The 17502-nt window shown below is 55.7% G+C and overlaps 1 protein-coding gene across 1 annotated transcript in view; it reads left to right on the forward strand.

Annotated features, from left to right (window-relative positions):
* MEGF6 (multiple EGF like domains 6) overlaps positions 1–17502 on the forward strand; it is a 40187-nt gene that overhangs the window by 18572 nt on the left and 4113 nt on the right. The window contains exons 8-28 of the mRNA XM_053963197.1: positions 404–526; positions 1401–1568; positions 1784–1915; positions 2012–2140; positions 4107–4235; positions 4332–4466; positions 5686–5820; positions 8155–8280; positions 9191–9322; positions 9701–9829; positions 10095–10226; positions 10499–10627; positions 11171–11299; positions 11758–11886; positions 12123–12251; positions 12935–13063; positions 14478–14606; positions 15437–15565; positions 16193–16324; positions 16567–16695; positions 17280–17408. Coding sequence (XP_053819172.1) covers positions 404–526; positions 1401–1568; positions 1784–1915; positions 2012–2140; positions 4107–4235; positions 4332–4466; positions 5686–5820; positions 8155–8280; positions 9191–9322; positions 9701–9829; positions 10095–10226; positions 10499–10627; positions 11171–11299; positions 11758–11886; positions 12123–12251; positions 12935–13063; positions 14478–14606; positions 15437–15565; positions 16193–16324; positions 16567–16695; positions 17280–17408 — 2763 coding nt within the window. The remainder of the gene's footprint in view (positions 1–403; positions 527–1400; positions 1569–1783; positions 1916–2011; positions 2141–4106; positions 4236–4331; positions 4467–5685; positions 5821–8154; positions 8281–9190; positions 9323–9700; positions 9830–10094; positions 10227–10498; positions 10628–11170; positions 11300–11757; positions 11887–12122; positions 12252–12934; positions 13064–14477; positions 14607–15436; positions 15566–16192; positions 16325–16566; positions 16696–17279; positions 17409–17502) is intronic.

Genomic DNA, 17502 nt, shown 5'->3' on the forward strand with positions numbered 1-17502 from the left:
CACCTTCTCAAAAGAAAGAATGTGGGGAAAAACCCCCCCAATAATTGTTCTCACTTCCAAAACTCTCAACATTTCCCAGGGGAAGGAGCCAAACACGCCCACCTGTTCCTACACAATTAATAATGGATGGGAACTGAAGCCCAGCACATTTTTTGTTGAAACCCAGGCATCCCTAATCCCTGAGGTGGTTTAACTCCATTTTTAGAGCCGATGGCTTCACATATTTAGCAGAGAGGAAGCCACCAGCCTATAACTGCTGCGTGGCCGAGCCCCTGTCGCTGCTCCTGTCCCACTGGAGTGTTTTGTAGATGTGGATGTGTTTTGTAGATGTGGATGTGTTTTGTAGATGTGGATGTGTTTTGTAGATGTGGATGTGTTTTGTAGATGTGGATGTGTTTTGTAGATGTGGATGAGTGCTCTGCAAGCAACGGTGGTTGTGAACACACGTGCCAGAACCTGCCAGGGTCGTTCCAGTGTGGCTGTGACATTGGGCACAAGCTGGATGAAGACAGAAGGAGCTGCATCTGTAAGTGCCTCGTCCAAGCTGCCTCAGGCTGGGCAGTGGGTCCCTCCTCTGCCTCCTCTCCGAGCCAGGACCACACAGAGTGGAGCTCCTTAGCCCTGCACCTCACCTCTTTCAGCTCCTTCACAGCACCTGAGCAGTGCCAGTGCCTCAGCCCAGCCCTGGAAATCTTTCCCAGACAGGACCAGTCCTGTTTCAGCCTCGTTCACAGCACTGTCCAAAGAAGTGCAGGGAGCTCTGGCACAGCTACACAGCCTGCAGTGTTAAACGCTGCCTCCATGTTAAACACACAGCCAGAGCCCCTTCCACAGTCACCAGCCTCTACAGATTTTCCTTGTAAGAAATAATAGATTGTTTATTTGTAGCAGTACAGAGATCTTGAGCTCACATACCTGACCTGGGCCCTCTCTAGCCAAAAAATCCCTCAACAAACAACCTGGGAAAGCTTTAGAGGTGGCAAAACAGGGCGAGCTCAGTGCTGCAAACCCGAGAGCCACAGAGAGTTCTGGTTTCCCTTTGCTGCTGCAGAGCTCCCACTGCTCAGTTCCCACTGACCTCGCAGAGCTCCTGTCCCACTGCTCACCCCCCAGAGACCTCACAGAGCTCCTGTCCCACTGCTCAGTTCCCACTGACCTCGCAGAGCTCCTGTCCCACTGCTCACCCCCCAGAGACCTCACAGAGCTCCTGTCCCACTGCTCAGCTCCCACTGACCTTGCAGAGCTCCTGTCCCACTGCTCAGCTCCCACTGACCTTGCAGAGCTCCTGTCCCACTGCTCTCCCCCCAGAGACCTTGCAGAGCTCCTGTCTCACTCTTCACCTCCCAGAGGCCTTGTCTCATTCCCACTGTGACACTGTCACCTCTGTCCCTGCTCCCCAGCCATCGAGGACACGGTGGAGGCCCTGGATGGCCGGCGCCCCGTCATCCGCCCCATCCCTCACGTGGCCATCCTGCGGGACGAGTTCACCCAGCTCTTCAACGATGACTACGAGGAAGAGGAGGAAGAGCTGGAGGCACGAGGGGAGCACACGCTGTCAGAGAAATTCGGTGGGCATTTTGCAGCAGCGGTCAGTGCCGTGCTTTGCTTGGGTGCAGGAATGACGGTGCAGGCTGGGTTTATTTGCTTGGTGAACACACCGGGCCTGCTGAGTGCCTTTTTTGCGTTTAGCTCTGCTGCAGCCTCCACACGGGGAGGCTCCAAACTGCCCAGGGTGCTGCAGCAGCCTCGGGGAGGTTCTCAGCCGTGGTGCCTCTCGTTGCAGTCTGCCTGGAGCACACGTTTGGCCCCGACTGCAGCCTGACCTGTGACGACTGCCAGAACGGAGCCACCTGCAGCGCCGAGGGCAGCGGCTGCCTCTGCCCCGCCGGCTGGACCGGCGTGCTCTGCAACCAGAGTGAGTGCAGCTCCGTCCTCCGCTCCGGGCCGTGCAGTGGGGGCAGCCCTGCGAGGCCATGGCCGGGCTGAACCCCATCTCCCTCTCCCTCCCCAGCTTGCCCGGCCGGCACCTTCGGCAGGAACTGCAGCCAGAGCTGCCGGTGCCAGAACGGTGGCACCTGTGACCCTGCCACTGGCGCCTGCCGCTGCCCGCCCGGCGTGGCCGGAGAGCTCTGCCAGGACGGTGAGTCCAGCCTCCCCTCACCCTCTTTGTGCTGCTGGGGGCCATCTCTGTCCTCCTCCTCCTCCTTCCTGGTGCCAAGGTGTTAGCAGAGATTTGCCATCACTTGACGCAGCGCTGGATTTTCCCCAGCCAGCTCCCAGCACTGGGCCAAGAGTGGGCTCAGAAAGCAGCACAGTCTGGGATGCAGCTGTAGGGCTTAAACTCCACAGCACAAGTTGTTAAGTGTCCAGAGCAGGAGCAAGGATAAGGGAGAGGTCTTCAGTATGGTTTCCAAAAGGATTTATTCTGTGGAAGGGTCAGGGACCAAAGACACAGGACGTAGGTGTGTAAGGGTTTTTAAACGGGGATGGTTTAAGGGGAGGGGACAAATCAGCAGCTAATCAGAGATACCCTGGGGAGGGGTAAAGGGCAGGGTTCACAAAAGCACCTTCCAGTGAGGGAAGTGGAGGGGGTTTGGGTCACATGGGGCATCGAACTTTAGGGGATTTCTGACGGGGAATTCCAAGCAGGGGGTTGGCACCAGGTAGGATTGACAGGGAGCTCAGGGTAGATTGACAATGGGGTGCGAGGGTGTAATTTGGACCAAACCATTACCTTGGGCAATAACAACATGCCATTAGGAGTAAAAACACACTGCAACCATCACTGGATAAATGGCGGTTCTGGCCATGGCTGGTGCTGCTCTCAGATGTCCCAGATGTGCTTCCCTGAAGCCTGGAAGTGTTTCCTGTGGGGTTCCCTACACTGGTCCTTTGGTAGCTGCTCAGTGGCAGCACCTTTCAGCTCTCTTGTTGAACTGTCCCAGTGACAGCGGCTGGAACACATTCCTGCTCCATCTGAGTGCATCAGCCACTGAGTCTTGTGTGGAAAAATGTCATTTTAAGCAGCAAAAGGAGTGGTAACTGGCACACTTCCCCCACAAAACAGTGCTCCAGGTGTTCTGTCTTGTCTTTGCAAAGTCCCTGTTCACTGCTCATCCATGACTGGGGGCAGAGATCTCTGTTTCATGGGGCATTGAGTGGCAGACACAGGAAAGAATGTCAAATCCACGATTTCCACGGTTAATTTCCATGGAAAACGTGGAGGTATTTTCCACCACAAGCATTGGAAAGCTGTGACAGCAGTAGTTACCCAGAGTACCCAAAGGAGGTGCCACTGCTGGTGGTGCTCATTTCTCGTGCCCAAAGGGTTAAAATTTGGGGGACATAATTTGAAAACCAGAAAGAGGGAGACAATCAGAGATTCAGACAAAAGGACTTCAGTCACATGTTGGGAGCAGATGGGAACTATTACTGAAGGAGGAGAGTGAAGCAGAATGCAAATGAGCACAGGAGATACCCCGACCTCTTCTTTCTGCAGGAAGGAGGTGATTGAGGGGGACAGAGAGAAAACAGGAAGGTAAAATGAAAATAAACAATGCAGAATTGCTCAGTTGTCCCAAGGTGGCATTTCCTCTGCTCCTCTCTTCGTAGGGACAAGGCACGTGCTGCTGGGCAGAGCACTCTGCTGACACAGCCAGTCTGCCATGTGCTTCCAATATCGAGATTTTAGCATAACAGAGAAAAAACAATAATTTTATTCACTTAATAGTGCAAATATCCCTGTGGCTTTTCAACAGGAGCAGCCTCACTGGTTGCTTTCTCACGGAGGACAGCCTTGACCTCTCAGAGCCCTGTGGGTGGGTTATTTCTGTCCCAACCAGCAGAGTTGCTGGTCACAGTGAGTGCAGAGCTGATGGGTGCCCTGGAGCACCACGACAAGTGGCAGCAAGTGACATCCCCTGTGACACTGCACAGCTGATTTGGAGCTGGTGCAGGGACTCTGATTGTTCTCCCCATGGCTGCATCCCTTCCCTGGGTGCATCCCTGCCCTCACACAGCTCCAGTTCTGGTGTGTTTCTTCCTCTCAATTAAAACGACCTGCTGAAACTGGCTCATCTTCCCAGGAAACCTCTCTCTGTTACTAGGGTGCCCCAAGGGATTTTTCGGGAAGCACTGCAGGAAAAAGTGCAACTGTGCCAACCGGGGTCACTGCCATCGGATTTACGGAGCCTGTCTGTGCGATCCCGGCTTGTACGGCCGCTTCTGCCACCTGGGTACGCTTGGATTGCCCCTGGATTCCCCCCGGATCCCAGCCTTTCTGGGAAGGAGCTCTCTGCCCCTCGCTGACCAGCTCTTCCCTCTCCCTGCAGCGTGCCCCAAGTGGGCGTTCGGGGCCGGCTGCTCGGAGGAGTGTCGGTGCGTGCAGCGCAACTCGCGGGACTGCGACGCCAGGGACGGCTCCTGCCGCTGCAAACCCGGCTACCGCGGCCAGCGCTGCCAGCACAGTGAGTGAGGCACACGGTCACACGTCCAGCTGCCTTGGGAAAAGAACTCTGAGGTCATCAAACCCAACCTGTGACCCAACACCACCTTGGCACCCAGTCCATGGCACTCAGTGCCACATCCAGGCTTTTCTTAAACACCTCCAGGGATGGGGATGCCACCACCTCCCTGGGCAGCCCATTCCAATTCCCAATCACCCTTTCTGTGAAGAATTTCTTCCTAACGTCCAGCCTAAACCTCCCCTGGTGCAGCTGAAGGCTGTGTCCTCTCGTTCTGTTGCTGTTCCCTGGGAGCAGAGCCCGACCCCGCCTGGCTGCACCCTCCTGGCAGGGAGCTGTGGAGAGTGATGAGGTCTGTCCTGAGCCTCCTCTTCTCCAGGCTCAACAACCCCAGCTCCCTCAGCCGTTCCTCACAGGATTTGTGTTCCAGACCCCTCGCCAGCCTTGTAGCCCTTCTCTGGACATGCTCCAGCCCCTCCATGTCCTTCCTAAATTGGGGGGCCCAGAGCTGGACACAGCACTCGAGGTGCTGCCCAACCAGTGCCGAGTGCAGGGAAAGAATCACTGCCCTGCTCCTGCTGGCCACACCATTCCTGATCCAGGCCAGGAGCCATTGGCCTTCTTGGCCACCTGGGCACACGGCTGGCTCATGTCCAGCCTACTGTCCATCAGTCCCTGCAGGTCCCTTTCTGCCTGGCTGCTGCCCAGCCCCTCTGTCCCCAGCCTGGAGCACTGCAGGGGTTGTTGTGGCCAAAGTGCAGGACCCGGCACTTGGTCTTGTTAAACCTCATATCCCTGGATGTGTCCCATCTATCCAGCCTGTCCAGGTCCCTCTGCAGAGCCCTCCCACCCTTCAGCAGATCCACACTCACACACTGGCATCATTCTGTTCCCTCAAAGCACCCCCAGAACATCCCCCTTTCTCCTCCCATGGCCTCTTTTCCCTGTTAATTTCCTCAGGGGAAAGCTCTGCCTGCTTTCCACCCTCCCAGACTGTCTCACCTCTTGCTCACTCAGGAGCACGCCACGCTCACACTCAGCCACGTTCAGTGGTCAGCAGGAGCTGTGTGGTGGGTGGGGACAGCTGTGACAGTGGGTGGTGGGGACAGCTGTGACAGTGGGTGGTGGAGCTTGGAAGGCAGCTCAGCACCCAGGGCCGGGCTCTGCCAGGGGCAAGGAGTCATTTCTGAGCTTCCTTCTCTCTAATGATGGCTGTTCACAGGCTGTGACCCCGGGTATTACGGGGATGGCTGCAAGAAGAAGTGTAGCTGCTCTCCAGGAGTGCCCTGTGACCCTGTCACCGGGGAGTGTCACAAAGAGTGTCCCCCGGGCTACCACGGCGAGCACTGCGACCAAGGTAAGGCAGGGCCGTGCAGGGCAGCTCTGTGTGTGCTGGAAACTCACCACTCCTCACCATTTTGCTTCATAAAATGACACAAAAGCACTTCCAGAATCCCCTGAGAGCCCCGGCCCACTGCAGATAGTCTGATGGGTGGCCAGTAGAGACTTCAGGGGACACAGGAGCTGCCATCCACGGGTCTCTGCTGCCTCTTTAAAGTGGGAGAGAGAATTCCTGGTATAAAATGAGCCTGATTCAGAAAAGGAGAACAAGGACTCTCTTCCCCCTGCCACTGGACATCTCTGTATTGGTAGATGGAGGTGATTGGGATCTAATTAACTTTCCCTGGCCTTGATGTCTTTTCCCTTCCAGGCAATCCCTGCCCAGCACAACAGTATAACATTTTCTGCTCTGTTCTCTATTTTTTTTTATTGAAACTCTGTTTCATTTGCAAGTGCAGAGGAGTATTTTACATTTAATTTACATGAGGATTCAAACTTCTGCCTCTGTATGAACCTCCTAGAGCAGTTTTGTGCTCTTCCCCTGAAGGGTCAGTTGATGGGATGGTGACTGAACTGCCCAGCTCTGTGTATGTCTGACTGTGTCCAACACTCAGGCTCTGAGGGTGCAGATTTCAAGATCCTGGGGGTGGTTTGTGTGCCAGAGAGCTTCACTTTGAGCAGACAAAGGTGCTTTGAGAGAACCTAAAGGCAGTGAGTCATTGGACCGAGGTGATGATTACAAAATATGAACACAGTGTTTGGAAAAGAACAAGTTCTGCCAACCACAGAGCTGATTGGCGACTGAAAAATCAACCCACTCCTGCTCTTGTGAGGCTGGGGCCTCCTGAACCCACTTCAGCTGGTTAGGTCCTGCAGAAAGTGCAAAAAATTGTACACTTGGAGACAGACTGCAGCAGCAGAAGACTCTGCATGGAGAGGTTGGAAGTGGCCAGCATCTGGACTTGGACTGGAGCATCCCGGGAGTTTCTGCACTAACTGATGTTTAGCCAAGCACTGCTTCTCCCCAGCCCAGCAGTTGCAACCCTCAACCTCACTGATCTGCCAGCAAAGGGTCGTGGTGCAGAGCCCCATCTCTGCCAGGACTTGGTCAGGACAAGAGCTGCAGAAAGCAGCAAAAATCCCAATGCAATTGCTACCATAGTGCTGGAAGGAGAGATGGGAGCAGCTCCTGCAGGGCTGTGCTCCCTGGCAGGGTCTGAGAGCCCTGAGCCCCCCGTGGTGGGATGCTGTGGCCCCTGGAGCCTTGTCAGGCTGGGTGCTCCCGCTCAGGATATTTTTAAAAAGGGTAAGAAAGGAGCTGAAGGCTGTAGGGGGGAGTCACAGGAAATAACACAAATATTTGTATAGAAATAGTAGGCTCTTGGCTGTTGTTCGGATCTGGAAATTATTAAAGGGTGAAGACAAACATCTGCCATCAATTAGCAAAGAGGAGGAATAACAAAAACTCCACTGTGTCACTGGAAATCGCGGCGCTGCGTTTCCTCCGCGGTTTGTCAGTGCCGGTGTGTTCCACTCTGCTGAAGCTTTTCAGAACATTGGCTTTGGTGAGCGTGGAGCTCTCGTGGGGGACTCAGAGAGGATTTAAGGCTCTTTGGTCTGGGGCCCTCAGTTTGCATGTCACCAACTGGTTGCTAAATTGTGGCACGGGGTACAAAGATCAAACCCAGCTGGGATCAGCAGAACCACGCTGGCACCCAGAGCAGAGGGAAGGAAAAGCACTTATTCCTCCTCTGGATGAGGATGTTCCTTCTTTCCTTCTTTCCATCTGCGTCCTGCTGCAAACCTGGCTGCTTCTTAAAATCCTGGCGCTCGGATCCTGGAGGCATTCAGCCGGGGAGGTAAAAACCCTCAGAGCATCTTGGAAAAGCCAAGGGGTGGTTTGGTGTGGGGCTGTGACCCTGGGTGCTCTGCACCCCAGCCCAGAGACAGCAGCGTGGCTTGGGCAGGGTCCTTGTCCAAAGACTGGTGATCAGTTTGGCCTCAGCTTTTGGGGATGTGAGTGGTCACTTTTGCATGAAGGAATACTTGCTGAAAGGACACACAACAGGCAGACAGGTCAGGGAAGCAGTGGCAATGCTGGAGGTGACCAGTGAAGGGTCACAGCCAGGCTCACAGAATCACTGATGTTGGAGAAGACCCCCAAGATCACCAAACCCAACCTTTGAGCAAACACCACCATGCCCACTAAACCACGAGCACAGGTGGGAACCCCTCACAGCTGTGGGAACCCCTCACAGACCCAGAGGCTCCTTCAGCCTGCAGGGCCAGGTTGGTAAAATGCTCTTGGACATCTTGGGGGGGATGTTCTGACCCTGCTGTTCTCCCACAGAGTGCCCTGAGGGGACCTATGGGCCAGGCTGCCAGCATCCCTGTGCCTGTGGAGAAGCATCCTGCGACAGGAGCACGGGGCAGTGCCACTGCCCACCTGGCTGGACAGGACACGACTGTGCCCAAGGTGAGCACGGGCAGCAGAGCAAACACTCAGGGATTTCAGTGTAGAGGGAGGGATTTAGGTGTAGACCTCTTGCTTTTCTTTTACTAAAACTTATTTTAAAAACACCCAGTGCAGTTAGAACCATCTTTGTGGAAAATTAGAAAAAAAAAAATGCAGCTTTTCATGGTGAGTCTTAACACAATGAAAAAGATGAAGATAATTTTTCTTTGTTGCAGTCCTCAGTGTAGGAGAGGAGCCTTTCTTTATTGATGCATGTTTTTAATTGCCTTCACCACATTACTCTTTAACTGCTGGAAAACTAGAGAGTCCGAAATGGAAAGCTTTTGCATGATTCTGCAGTATTACAGCAGCTGGAAGGTATTAGTCACATAGAGATGTCCTGCTCCTAAGAGTTTGGCTGAGCAATGAAACTACGTGTGCACAGTGCTTACCATACATTTCAAGCTGCCTTTTTTCCAGGCCCTGGAGCAGCTTAGGACCAGTTGGAGAAGGATTCTTGCCCTGGTTTTAGCAGTTTAGCCTTTTGCTCCTTCTTTGCAACTCCCATCGGGTCCTGGAGCAGTGACTGATGTGCTGTCCATGGTGTGACGGCAGCTGTGGAGTCCCTGTGCCAGCAGCACCATTTCCCACTGAGGAGCCCTTGGAGCTCCCTGCAAGTGGCTGCAAATCCAAAATTGGCATGAAAATCCTGGAGTGAGCTCAGAATAGCACTTAGAGAGGGCTCGCACGCTGCCTGTGGAGCAGGCAGGGCCACGCTGTGCTCGCTGGTAGCCACGCGCTGCCAACAAAACCCACGTCTTGCATGAGCACAGCACTGACGGCGAGAGGGAGCCCAAAGGGTCCCACATTTCCCTCTGCCACCTTGGCTCTGATCCCAGTGCTGTGTGTTCTCTGTCTGCTCACGCTCCAGCTTGCCCTGAGGGTCTCTGGGGACCGGGCTGCCAGGAGATCTGCCCTGACTGTGCCAACAACGGCAGCTGTGACCCCGCCAGCGGAGCCTGTGTGTGCCCAGCTGGCTACACCGGCCAGCGCTGCCAGGATGGTGAGTGCAGCCTGGGGTGGGTTCCTCATCTCCAGCGGGAATGGGGGTATCTCAGCTTCTGCTCCAGTGAGTGGAGCATCCAGTGACTGACCAGGCACTGCCCCCCTGAGCTCTGCGCACATCTCCGCTCCCTCACTCATTGGGGTGCAGCCTGGGGACTTCAAAGTCCCTCTAGCCCCATCTCCACTGTAGTAACTTCTGCAGCAGGAGAAAAGAAGGCAAAATGCTGAGCCCCTTGTCCCGTTCAGCACCTGCACTCGGGGCGTCAGAGCTGTGTCGGTGCTGGCGGCTCTGCCGAAGCACCGCGGTGCCCAGCGGCTCCGCCCAGGGCCGGGATTCCAGCGGCCACCTGCAGTCCCTCCCTGTTTCCCTTGGCAGTGTGTCCGCCCGGCTGGTTCGGCCCCGACTGCCAGCTGAGCTGCAGCTGTGGCAACGAGGGACATTGCCATCCGGTGACGGGGACGTGCAGCTGCCCGCCCGGCTGGACGGGGCACCACTGCCAGCGAGGTACGCGCCTGTGCTCTGCCACCCTCGCCCCGTGCCAAGCTATGCTCCCATCTCCCCCTTCTCGTCTTCATGCCGTACCCCTGCCAGGGAAATCTCTCTGAAATCCTTTTGGTTTCTGTGCGGTGCTGGCAGTGCCACTGGCCTCTCTGCAGCCGTGTTTGTCCCTGTGCCCAAGGGACGTTGTGCCCGCTGGCCAAGGCGGCGCAGTGCCCGCGCTGTGCTCTCAGGTACACACCAGTGACGGGCTCCTGCTGTGCTTTTGCAGCCTGTGACCTGGGGCGCTGGGGCCCCGACTGCGCCCACGCCTGCAACTGCAGCAACAGCGACGGCAGCTGCAGCGCCGAGACCGGGCAGTGCCTGTGCGAGGCCGGCTACACGGGCACCCGCTGCGAGCAGAGTGAGTGCTGCCCCTGCCCTGCCTGCCCTCGCACCCACCAGGGCCTGCAGGGCTTCCAGGGAGAGGCATCGCCCCAGCCCAGTCCCCTTCACTGGCTGTGATGCTGATCCAGTCCCCAGGGTGGCTGGGTGATGTGGGTACACACCTGGAACCCACTGGTTGTTATAAAAAAAGCGGCTGCCAGATATTCTTATTCCACTCAGAATCCAAGCCCCTTCCCTTAGGACAGCTGACCCAGGAAGGGACAGACTCCTCAGTGTCATTTCTTTCAGAGTGCCCTGAAGGGTGGTTTGGGCTGAGCTGCCAGCACCAGTGTCAGTGTGACAACGGAGCCACCTGTGACCACGTCAGCGGGGCCTGTACCTGCAGCCCGGGCTGGCGAGGAACCTTCTGTGAGCACGGTGAGTACCTGACCCTGGGGACCAGGCCTCCATCCCAGGGGGTTTGTGCTCCCTGTCTGACTTTGGTATCCCGTTACAGCAAAGAGAATTCCTCAGGATGGTCATGTGGGGAGCAACAAGTCTGCAAGTTGCTGCCTCTGGTTTTATTTCTGGAGGGAAAACGTCTAGGGGAAAAAAAAAGGCTATGAAAATGTAAATAATAGGTGACTCAGTGGTTGCACAGCTGCCGTGGTCACCTGAGTGTGTACATGTTGCACATGGGGTCTTGGAGCAGCCTCTTGGAGGATCCCTGGATGCAGGGATCCAGCTCCCCCAGCAGCCTCTCCGTGTCAGGATCCCCAAGCCATCACTCCCCTGATCCACCACTGCCCTCTCCTGTACCTGCAATGTCCACAGTGGACTTGCATCCAATATCTGCTGCCCTTAGCAGCGCTGTCACATGGTGCAGCCTCACACTGGCCACAAAGGCCACCGAGGGGCAGGCACCTTTTCCCACTGGGAGGGCTCCAGCTCTGCATTTTGTGTGGATTTTGTTTTCCACAGCCTGCCCTGATGGATTTTATGGACTGGAGTGTCGACAAGCCTGTGACTGCCTGAATGGTGCCCACTGTGACCCTGTGACAGGACAGTGCCAGTGTCCCCCGGGCTGGACTGGCGCCCGCTGTGCCCAGGGTAGGTGTCTGTGCCCAGGGCAGGTGTCTGTGGGAGGTGCCCACCCTGCCCTCCGTGGGCACTCTGGAGCCAGGGCTGTCTCTGCTGCCAGGTCATAGGAACCAGAGTTCTGGGTGGTCAGTTCCCCATTTGTGATTTTCCCTGTGTGGAATTTAATTTGAGTTCAGACTGGGGGCCTCTGCCTGAGCATGTTGTGGTTGAATGCAGTGAGGGTTTGGGCATCCAGCAAAACTGCTTCCAAATAGATGAAGGATGTATCAGTGATGGCAGCTGTGTCTGTGTTAGGATGTCAGGCCCCTAGGACACATTATTTCCCTGTAACACCACAAAACCCCCTCACAGAGCAGCCAACCACCACTGACAGACCCTCTCCCAACCCTTGGGAGGGCTGGCAGGAGCCTGGCTGCTGTAATTCCCACCCACTGCCCACCATTCCTGCCTGCTCTGCTCCCCTGCAGCGTGCCAGGAGAACAGCTACGGCCAGAACTGCAGCCACACCTGCCGCTGCTTCAACAACGCCTCCTGCAGCCACGTCAGCGGCCGCTGCCTCTGCTCGGAGGGGTGGACGGGACCCTCGTGCCAGCAAGGTAACCCTTGCCACACCACCTGCTTCCCCTGCCAGCACGGGGAGGAATGCCGTTCCTCGGGGCGGGCGAGGAATGCTGCCCACCTGAGCAGGTGACACGCCAAAAGGTGTCATTGGCTCCTCCTACATCAAAATCAGCGTTGCTGTGCATCCACCATCCACCCAGGGCTCTGGCAGCATGGCACAGGCCTCCAGAGCTGTGTCCTGACCGGGATGTTTGTCCTGTTTCTCCCCCAGCCTGCCCGGCGGGTTTTTACGGGAAGGACTGCCAGCAGCGCTGCCTCTGCCAGAACGGCGGCACCTGCGACCCGGCCACGGGGGGCTGTGCTTGCCCTGCGGGCTGGACCGGGCTGGCCTGCGAGCTGGGTGAGGAAACAGCCGGGGAACGGCTCTGGGGCACACAGATCCTGGTTTGGAATGGTTTCCTGCTGGTTTTGGGTTTCCTTTTTCTACCTCTGTCGAGGTCGGGATTGAAGGCACTTGAGACAGTGGCTCATGTTCAGACTCAGGTGTTCATTGTTTCTTATCAGTGTTACAGTCTCACAGCAGTGAGTTCTGCAGTTCTTCACTAACAAGGCACAAAATGGCCAACTGTCTCTTGCTACAAGGTCTTTTAAGGCTAAACTCTTCAATTAAGAAATGACACCTACATTATTTTCACTTTTAACCCCATAACTAATCACTCAGAGTCTGCAATGTGGACTTTTTGGTCCAGTTACAAAATACCGCCCAAACCCATGGAGAAGAAGGAAGAAGTTTTCCACCATGTGGTGTTACACACTTCCAATCAACTCCACACCCGTAATCCCAGTGCTGCCAATCAGTTTTGGAAGCCTGTTCCATGGCCTCAGGTCAAATGCAGTGTTCTCTTGGGGGTCAGTGCCTGGCAGCACAGAAAGTCTGAAACTGTCAGCTCCCAGAGCTCCAGCAGTTTTCCTGTGGAGGTTGGGGGTGGCGTGCGAGGGGTTGGGGTGCTCGGCCCTTCCTGCGCGTGTGGGGAGCTGGGAGGGTGGGTGCCAGGGCAGTGTGTCACCCTGTGCCCCTGCCAGCCTGTGCCCAGGGGCAGCACGGCCTGGACTGCCAGCAGCGCTGCGAGTGCCAGCACGGGGGGCTCTGCGACCGCCGCACCGGGCACTGCCTCTGCCAGCCCGGCTGGACCGGTGACAAGTGTGAGAGACGTAAGTGGGGCATGTGGGGGCTGATGTGGGCACCTGCTGCTGCACAGGGAGGGTCTGGGGGCTTAAGCAAAGACATCAAATTCAGATTTCAGCAAGCAGGGAGCTGGCAGTGCCGTGGTTTTGGCTGTGCCCCAGTTTTGCTGTGCCCTTTCTCCTTCCATCGAATCGTGGAGGGGTTTGGGTGGGAAGGGACCTTAAAGATCATCCAGTTCCATCCCCAGTTCCTGTTGTCTGAGGGCTGTCCTGAAAGTGCTGGGGCACGCCCAGAGCAGCCTGTGGCAGTGCTGGTGGGAGGGGGATGGGATTCCCAAAGGCACAGACCCCCAGGCATTCAGTGCAAAACCACAGGCTGCAAGCAGGGATGAAGGCAGGGCAGCAATCCAGCGTGGTGAAACCAAAATGCCAAGGGAGGACCTTCCTCTGGCACGATTATTTTATAGGTAACAGTGGGTCATCCCCTTTCCATTCTTCCTTCTGTGTGTCCTTGTATCCCACTGACCCTCAGGGCCTGGCTTTGGTCCCAAGCCCCAGCAGCCCATGGCATCTGTCCCTTGGTGGCTCCATGTCTGCTGTATCCTTAGATGTGACACACGCCCTGGCTGTGGGAAAACTGATTTGTAAAGAATTCTTGAAATTTATTTCTAATTCAATCTCTCTCTCAACGATTGATAATAGAATAAAATCTTTTAAAACACCTCTCAATTAGCCCATCTCTGGAAAAGCTGAGAAAACCAACACCTGGCAATCTCCTTCCCACGAGGAAGGGCTTGAAAAAGCTCTTGGCCTTCAGAGCAGGGACCTCACCACGGATCAGCACACCAAGCAGAGATCCACAAGCTTCTTCCCTGCTGGGGTCATGGCACCTCAGCTTGGCACGTCCTTAAATCAGGGTGTGAAGTCCAGTGGCAGCACTTGGCAGCTGACATCTGGCACAAGGGAGCTGCCACCAGAGCCTCGGCTGCCACCAGCCACTCTCAGGTTTCCTGCTGGGGATGTTTTTCCCTTCAGGAGGCTGTAAACAGCTCTGCTGCCAGCTGAGGCTTGGCCACACAAATCACCTCACTGGATCCTGCCACATCCTGAGGGACAGTGTCCCCTCCCAGCATTGTCACATGCTCCCAGAACCCCACACAGCCTCAGCAGCACGCGGCACCAGGCAGTGTAAAGCACTTCTATAATTTCTTTCAATGTAAATTAATGAAGAAACCCACCCAAAAGGTAGAAATTGTGTTGTGTTTTTTTTTTTTTAAAGAAGCGAACTAGGGTCCTGTTAGCTCCCCATGGCTGTATTTCAAGCTGCCTGTGTGTGAACAAGAGACAGACCCAGTCAGCTGTGGAACTATGGGGAAAAAAGCCCTGAAAAGTCACTTTTTTTGTGCAACTTGTCCTCTCTGCTGTGCTTTCATCCCTGAAGCTTGTCCGGAGGGGCTGTTTGGGGCACGCTGTGAGGAGCCCTGTGACTGTGGGGACAACATCTCGTGCCACCACGTCACTGGTGCTTGTGACTGCCCCCGTGGCTGGAGGGGCCGGCGCTGTGAGAAAGGTGAGGAACACCCCTGGGTGAGGGAAATCCAGGGAAACATCTGCTGCTCCAGAGCCTGGGAAGAGGGAAACTTCATTTTTAATGAGAATTACAAGTTGTGGCAAAATATTTTGAGGCTGTGACACAAGATGCTGCTGGGCTGGCTCTACACCGGGCCAGGAGCCCCTCGGAGGAGGCTCTGATGCCTTCCAGTCATTAGCAAGAACTTAAAATCCAGGCAGAATGCCAGTTTTCAGCTTCCTTTTTTCCTCTGTCGAGGTCGGGATTGAAGGCACTTGAGACGATGGCTCAGTGTTCAGACTCAGGTGTTCATTGTTTCTTATCTGTGTTACAGTCTCACAGCAGTGAGTTCTGCAGTTTTTCACTAACAAGGCACAAAATGGCCAACTGTCTCTTGCTACAAGGTCTTTTAAGGCTAAACTGTCCAATTAAGAAATGACACCTACATTATTTTCACTTTTAACCCAATAACTGATCACTCAGAGTCTGCACTGTGGACTTTTTGGTCCAATTACAAAATACCACTCAAACCCATGGAGAAGAAGGAAGAAGGTAAAGAAGCAGGACCAGCCTCCACCCTAAAACCTCTATTTTGCTTTATATATATTACTATAAACCCCAAACTCTAAGTTTCCCACCCTGTGACATCACACACTTCTATTCAAACTCCACAGCCACATCATTCCATTTTGGAAGCCTTCTCCTAGGCCTCAGGTTAAATTCGGTGTTCTCTTGGGGGTCAGTGCCTGGCAGCACAGAAAGTCTGAAACTCTCAGTGACCAGAACTCCAACAGCAGCAGACTCACATCCCGCTGTTTGTTTTCCCACAGCCTGCCTGCCAGGTTTCTTTGGGAAGAACTGTGCCAGTGGCTGTGGCTGTCCCCTGGGAGTGCCCTGCCACCACGTCACCGGGCAGTGCGGCTGCCCGCCAGGACTGACCGGCTCTGGATGTGAAAAACGTACGGAGAAGGGAATGATCCTCTTGCAGCTCTGCTGATGGGCTCTGGGAACAGGATGGGCCGAGCAATTCCTACAGAAAATAGAAGGGGGGAAAAAAGATAAACAAGGAAAAACAGCCCAAGAGCAGAGCTGTGCCAAGGAGCAACTCCCATTCTGGCAGCTGGGTGCATGCCTGTGGAATGTTAGCGGGGCAGAGGGAGCCAAGTGGGAAATCAGAGCTGGGTATTTATCCAGAGGATTAGCAATAAATCACTATTAAAATGAGCTCCTGTGGGTATGAGCAAGTCTGGAAGAGACAGAGGTGTGTGAGCACGTTCCTTACGCAGAGGACAGTGCTGGATTTGCCATCTCTGTGTGTGGAGCTTGCAGAAATGGGAGGGCAGGAAGGGCTGGCGCAGCAAAAGGCACCTAATGCCTTTAAGTACTTGCCTTTCCTTTCAATCCAAGTATTTCCTGGAGTGAATGAACGTTTTGCATGAGAGTCCCTTTGCTTTTTGGGTGGCGGAGAATTTTACTGCCATAAAAGGCTCTCTAAATCCTGGCTTAAAATAAAATGTTTTTAAAAAGGCCTTGCAGAGAGGGGTGGGATGGCTCCTGAGCCACCTTGGTGTCCTGTCTCTTCACAGCCTGCCTGCCAGGGACCTTCGGGGAGGGCTGTGCTCAGATCTGCCAGTGTGCCGGAGCCACCCAGGAATGTCACCCTGTCACCGGGGCCTGTGTCTGCCCCCCCGGCTTCCACGGTCCTGCCTGCCAGCTGGGTGAGTCCTGCTCTGGTCCCACTGCAGGCCCTTTGCAGGCTGCCCCATCCTGAAATCCCCGTGCCGTGAGGGAAGTGTGTGTGGGTTGAGTTCTGGGTGCTTCGGGGCTGGCACAGGCTGCTCCCAGCGGCGCTCTCTGCCTCCTCCCGGGTGAAACATCCGTGCAAATCCATCTGGTGGATTTTCCCGGGGTGTCTGGACCTTCTCCTTGTGTTTGTAGCCGCTGTTTGTTGTCCCCTCAGAGTGCTCCCCGGGCTGGTACGGCCGGGACTGCGAGCGGCCGTGCCAGTGCAGGAACGGGGGCCGGTGTGACACTGCCACGGGGACGTGCCACTGCCCGCCGGGCTTCATCGGCGCCGACTGCGCCATCGGTGAGCGCCGCTTCAGCCAGAGGGGCTGGGAAAGCAGGGGAGCCTCCTCAGGGGGGCGTGAGGGGTGGGAGATGCAGACCCTGCCTGCAGAAAGGCTGCTGACCCTGCGGGGGATGAGCAGCAGACCAAGGACTGACTCCTGGGGAAAGCTCCCTGTGTCCTTTGTCACCTGTCCTGGCAGCAGTGCCCTCATGCTCTGTCCCAGGGAAGGAGCCTGCAGATGACCGTGTTTGCTGTCAGCCTTAGCCACGGAAATGTTTGTCTGCTCGGTTTATTTGACGATAAAGTGATTTCTCCTGACGCACCGTGCCCTCGCTGTGTTGCTGTACAGCCACGGCTGGGCAGGGCTTGGAGCAACCTGGCTTAGTGGGAGGTGTCCCTGCCCATGGCAGGGGGGCTGGAAACAGATGATCTTTAAGCTCTCTTCCGACCCAAACCATTCCACCATTCTATGGCACAGCAGGGCAGGGCTGGAGGCTCCTTCCCCTCCCACCCCTCAGCTCCAGTGCTGTGCAAAACTTTCCCTCTCCCACCTCCCATCTCCCCAGCCCTGCTTTGGCTGACCGAGGTTTTCCTCCCTCCAGGATGCCCCGCTGGCCGCTACGGGCAGGACTGTGCAGGGCTGTGCCCCTGCGGGGCCGGAGTTCCCTGTCACCCTGTCACCGGAGACTGCGTGTGCCCTCCAGGCAGAGCTGGCCCCACGTGTGAGCAAGGCAAGTGTCGTTCATCAGGACTGTAAGGCCGTGCGTTGGGAAAGGTCCTGGGCAGGAAATGATTTCCTTGCTCTGAGATCTCTGCTCGTGGTCC

The sequence above is a fragment of the Vidua chalybeata genome, chromosome 22 (genome assembly GCF_026979565.1).
Source record: "Vidua chalybeata isolate OUT-0048 chromosome 22, bVidCha1 merged haplotype, whole genome shotgun sequence".
Lineage (NCBI taxonomy): Eukaryota > Metazoa > Chordata > Aves > Passeriformes > Viduidae > Vidua > Vidua chalybeata.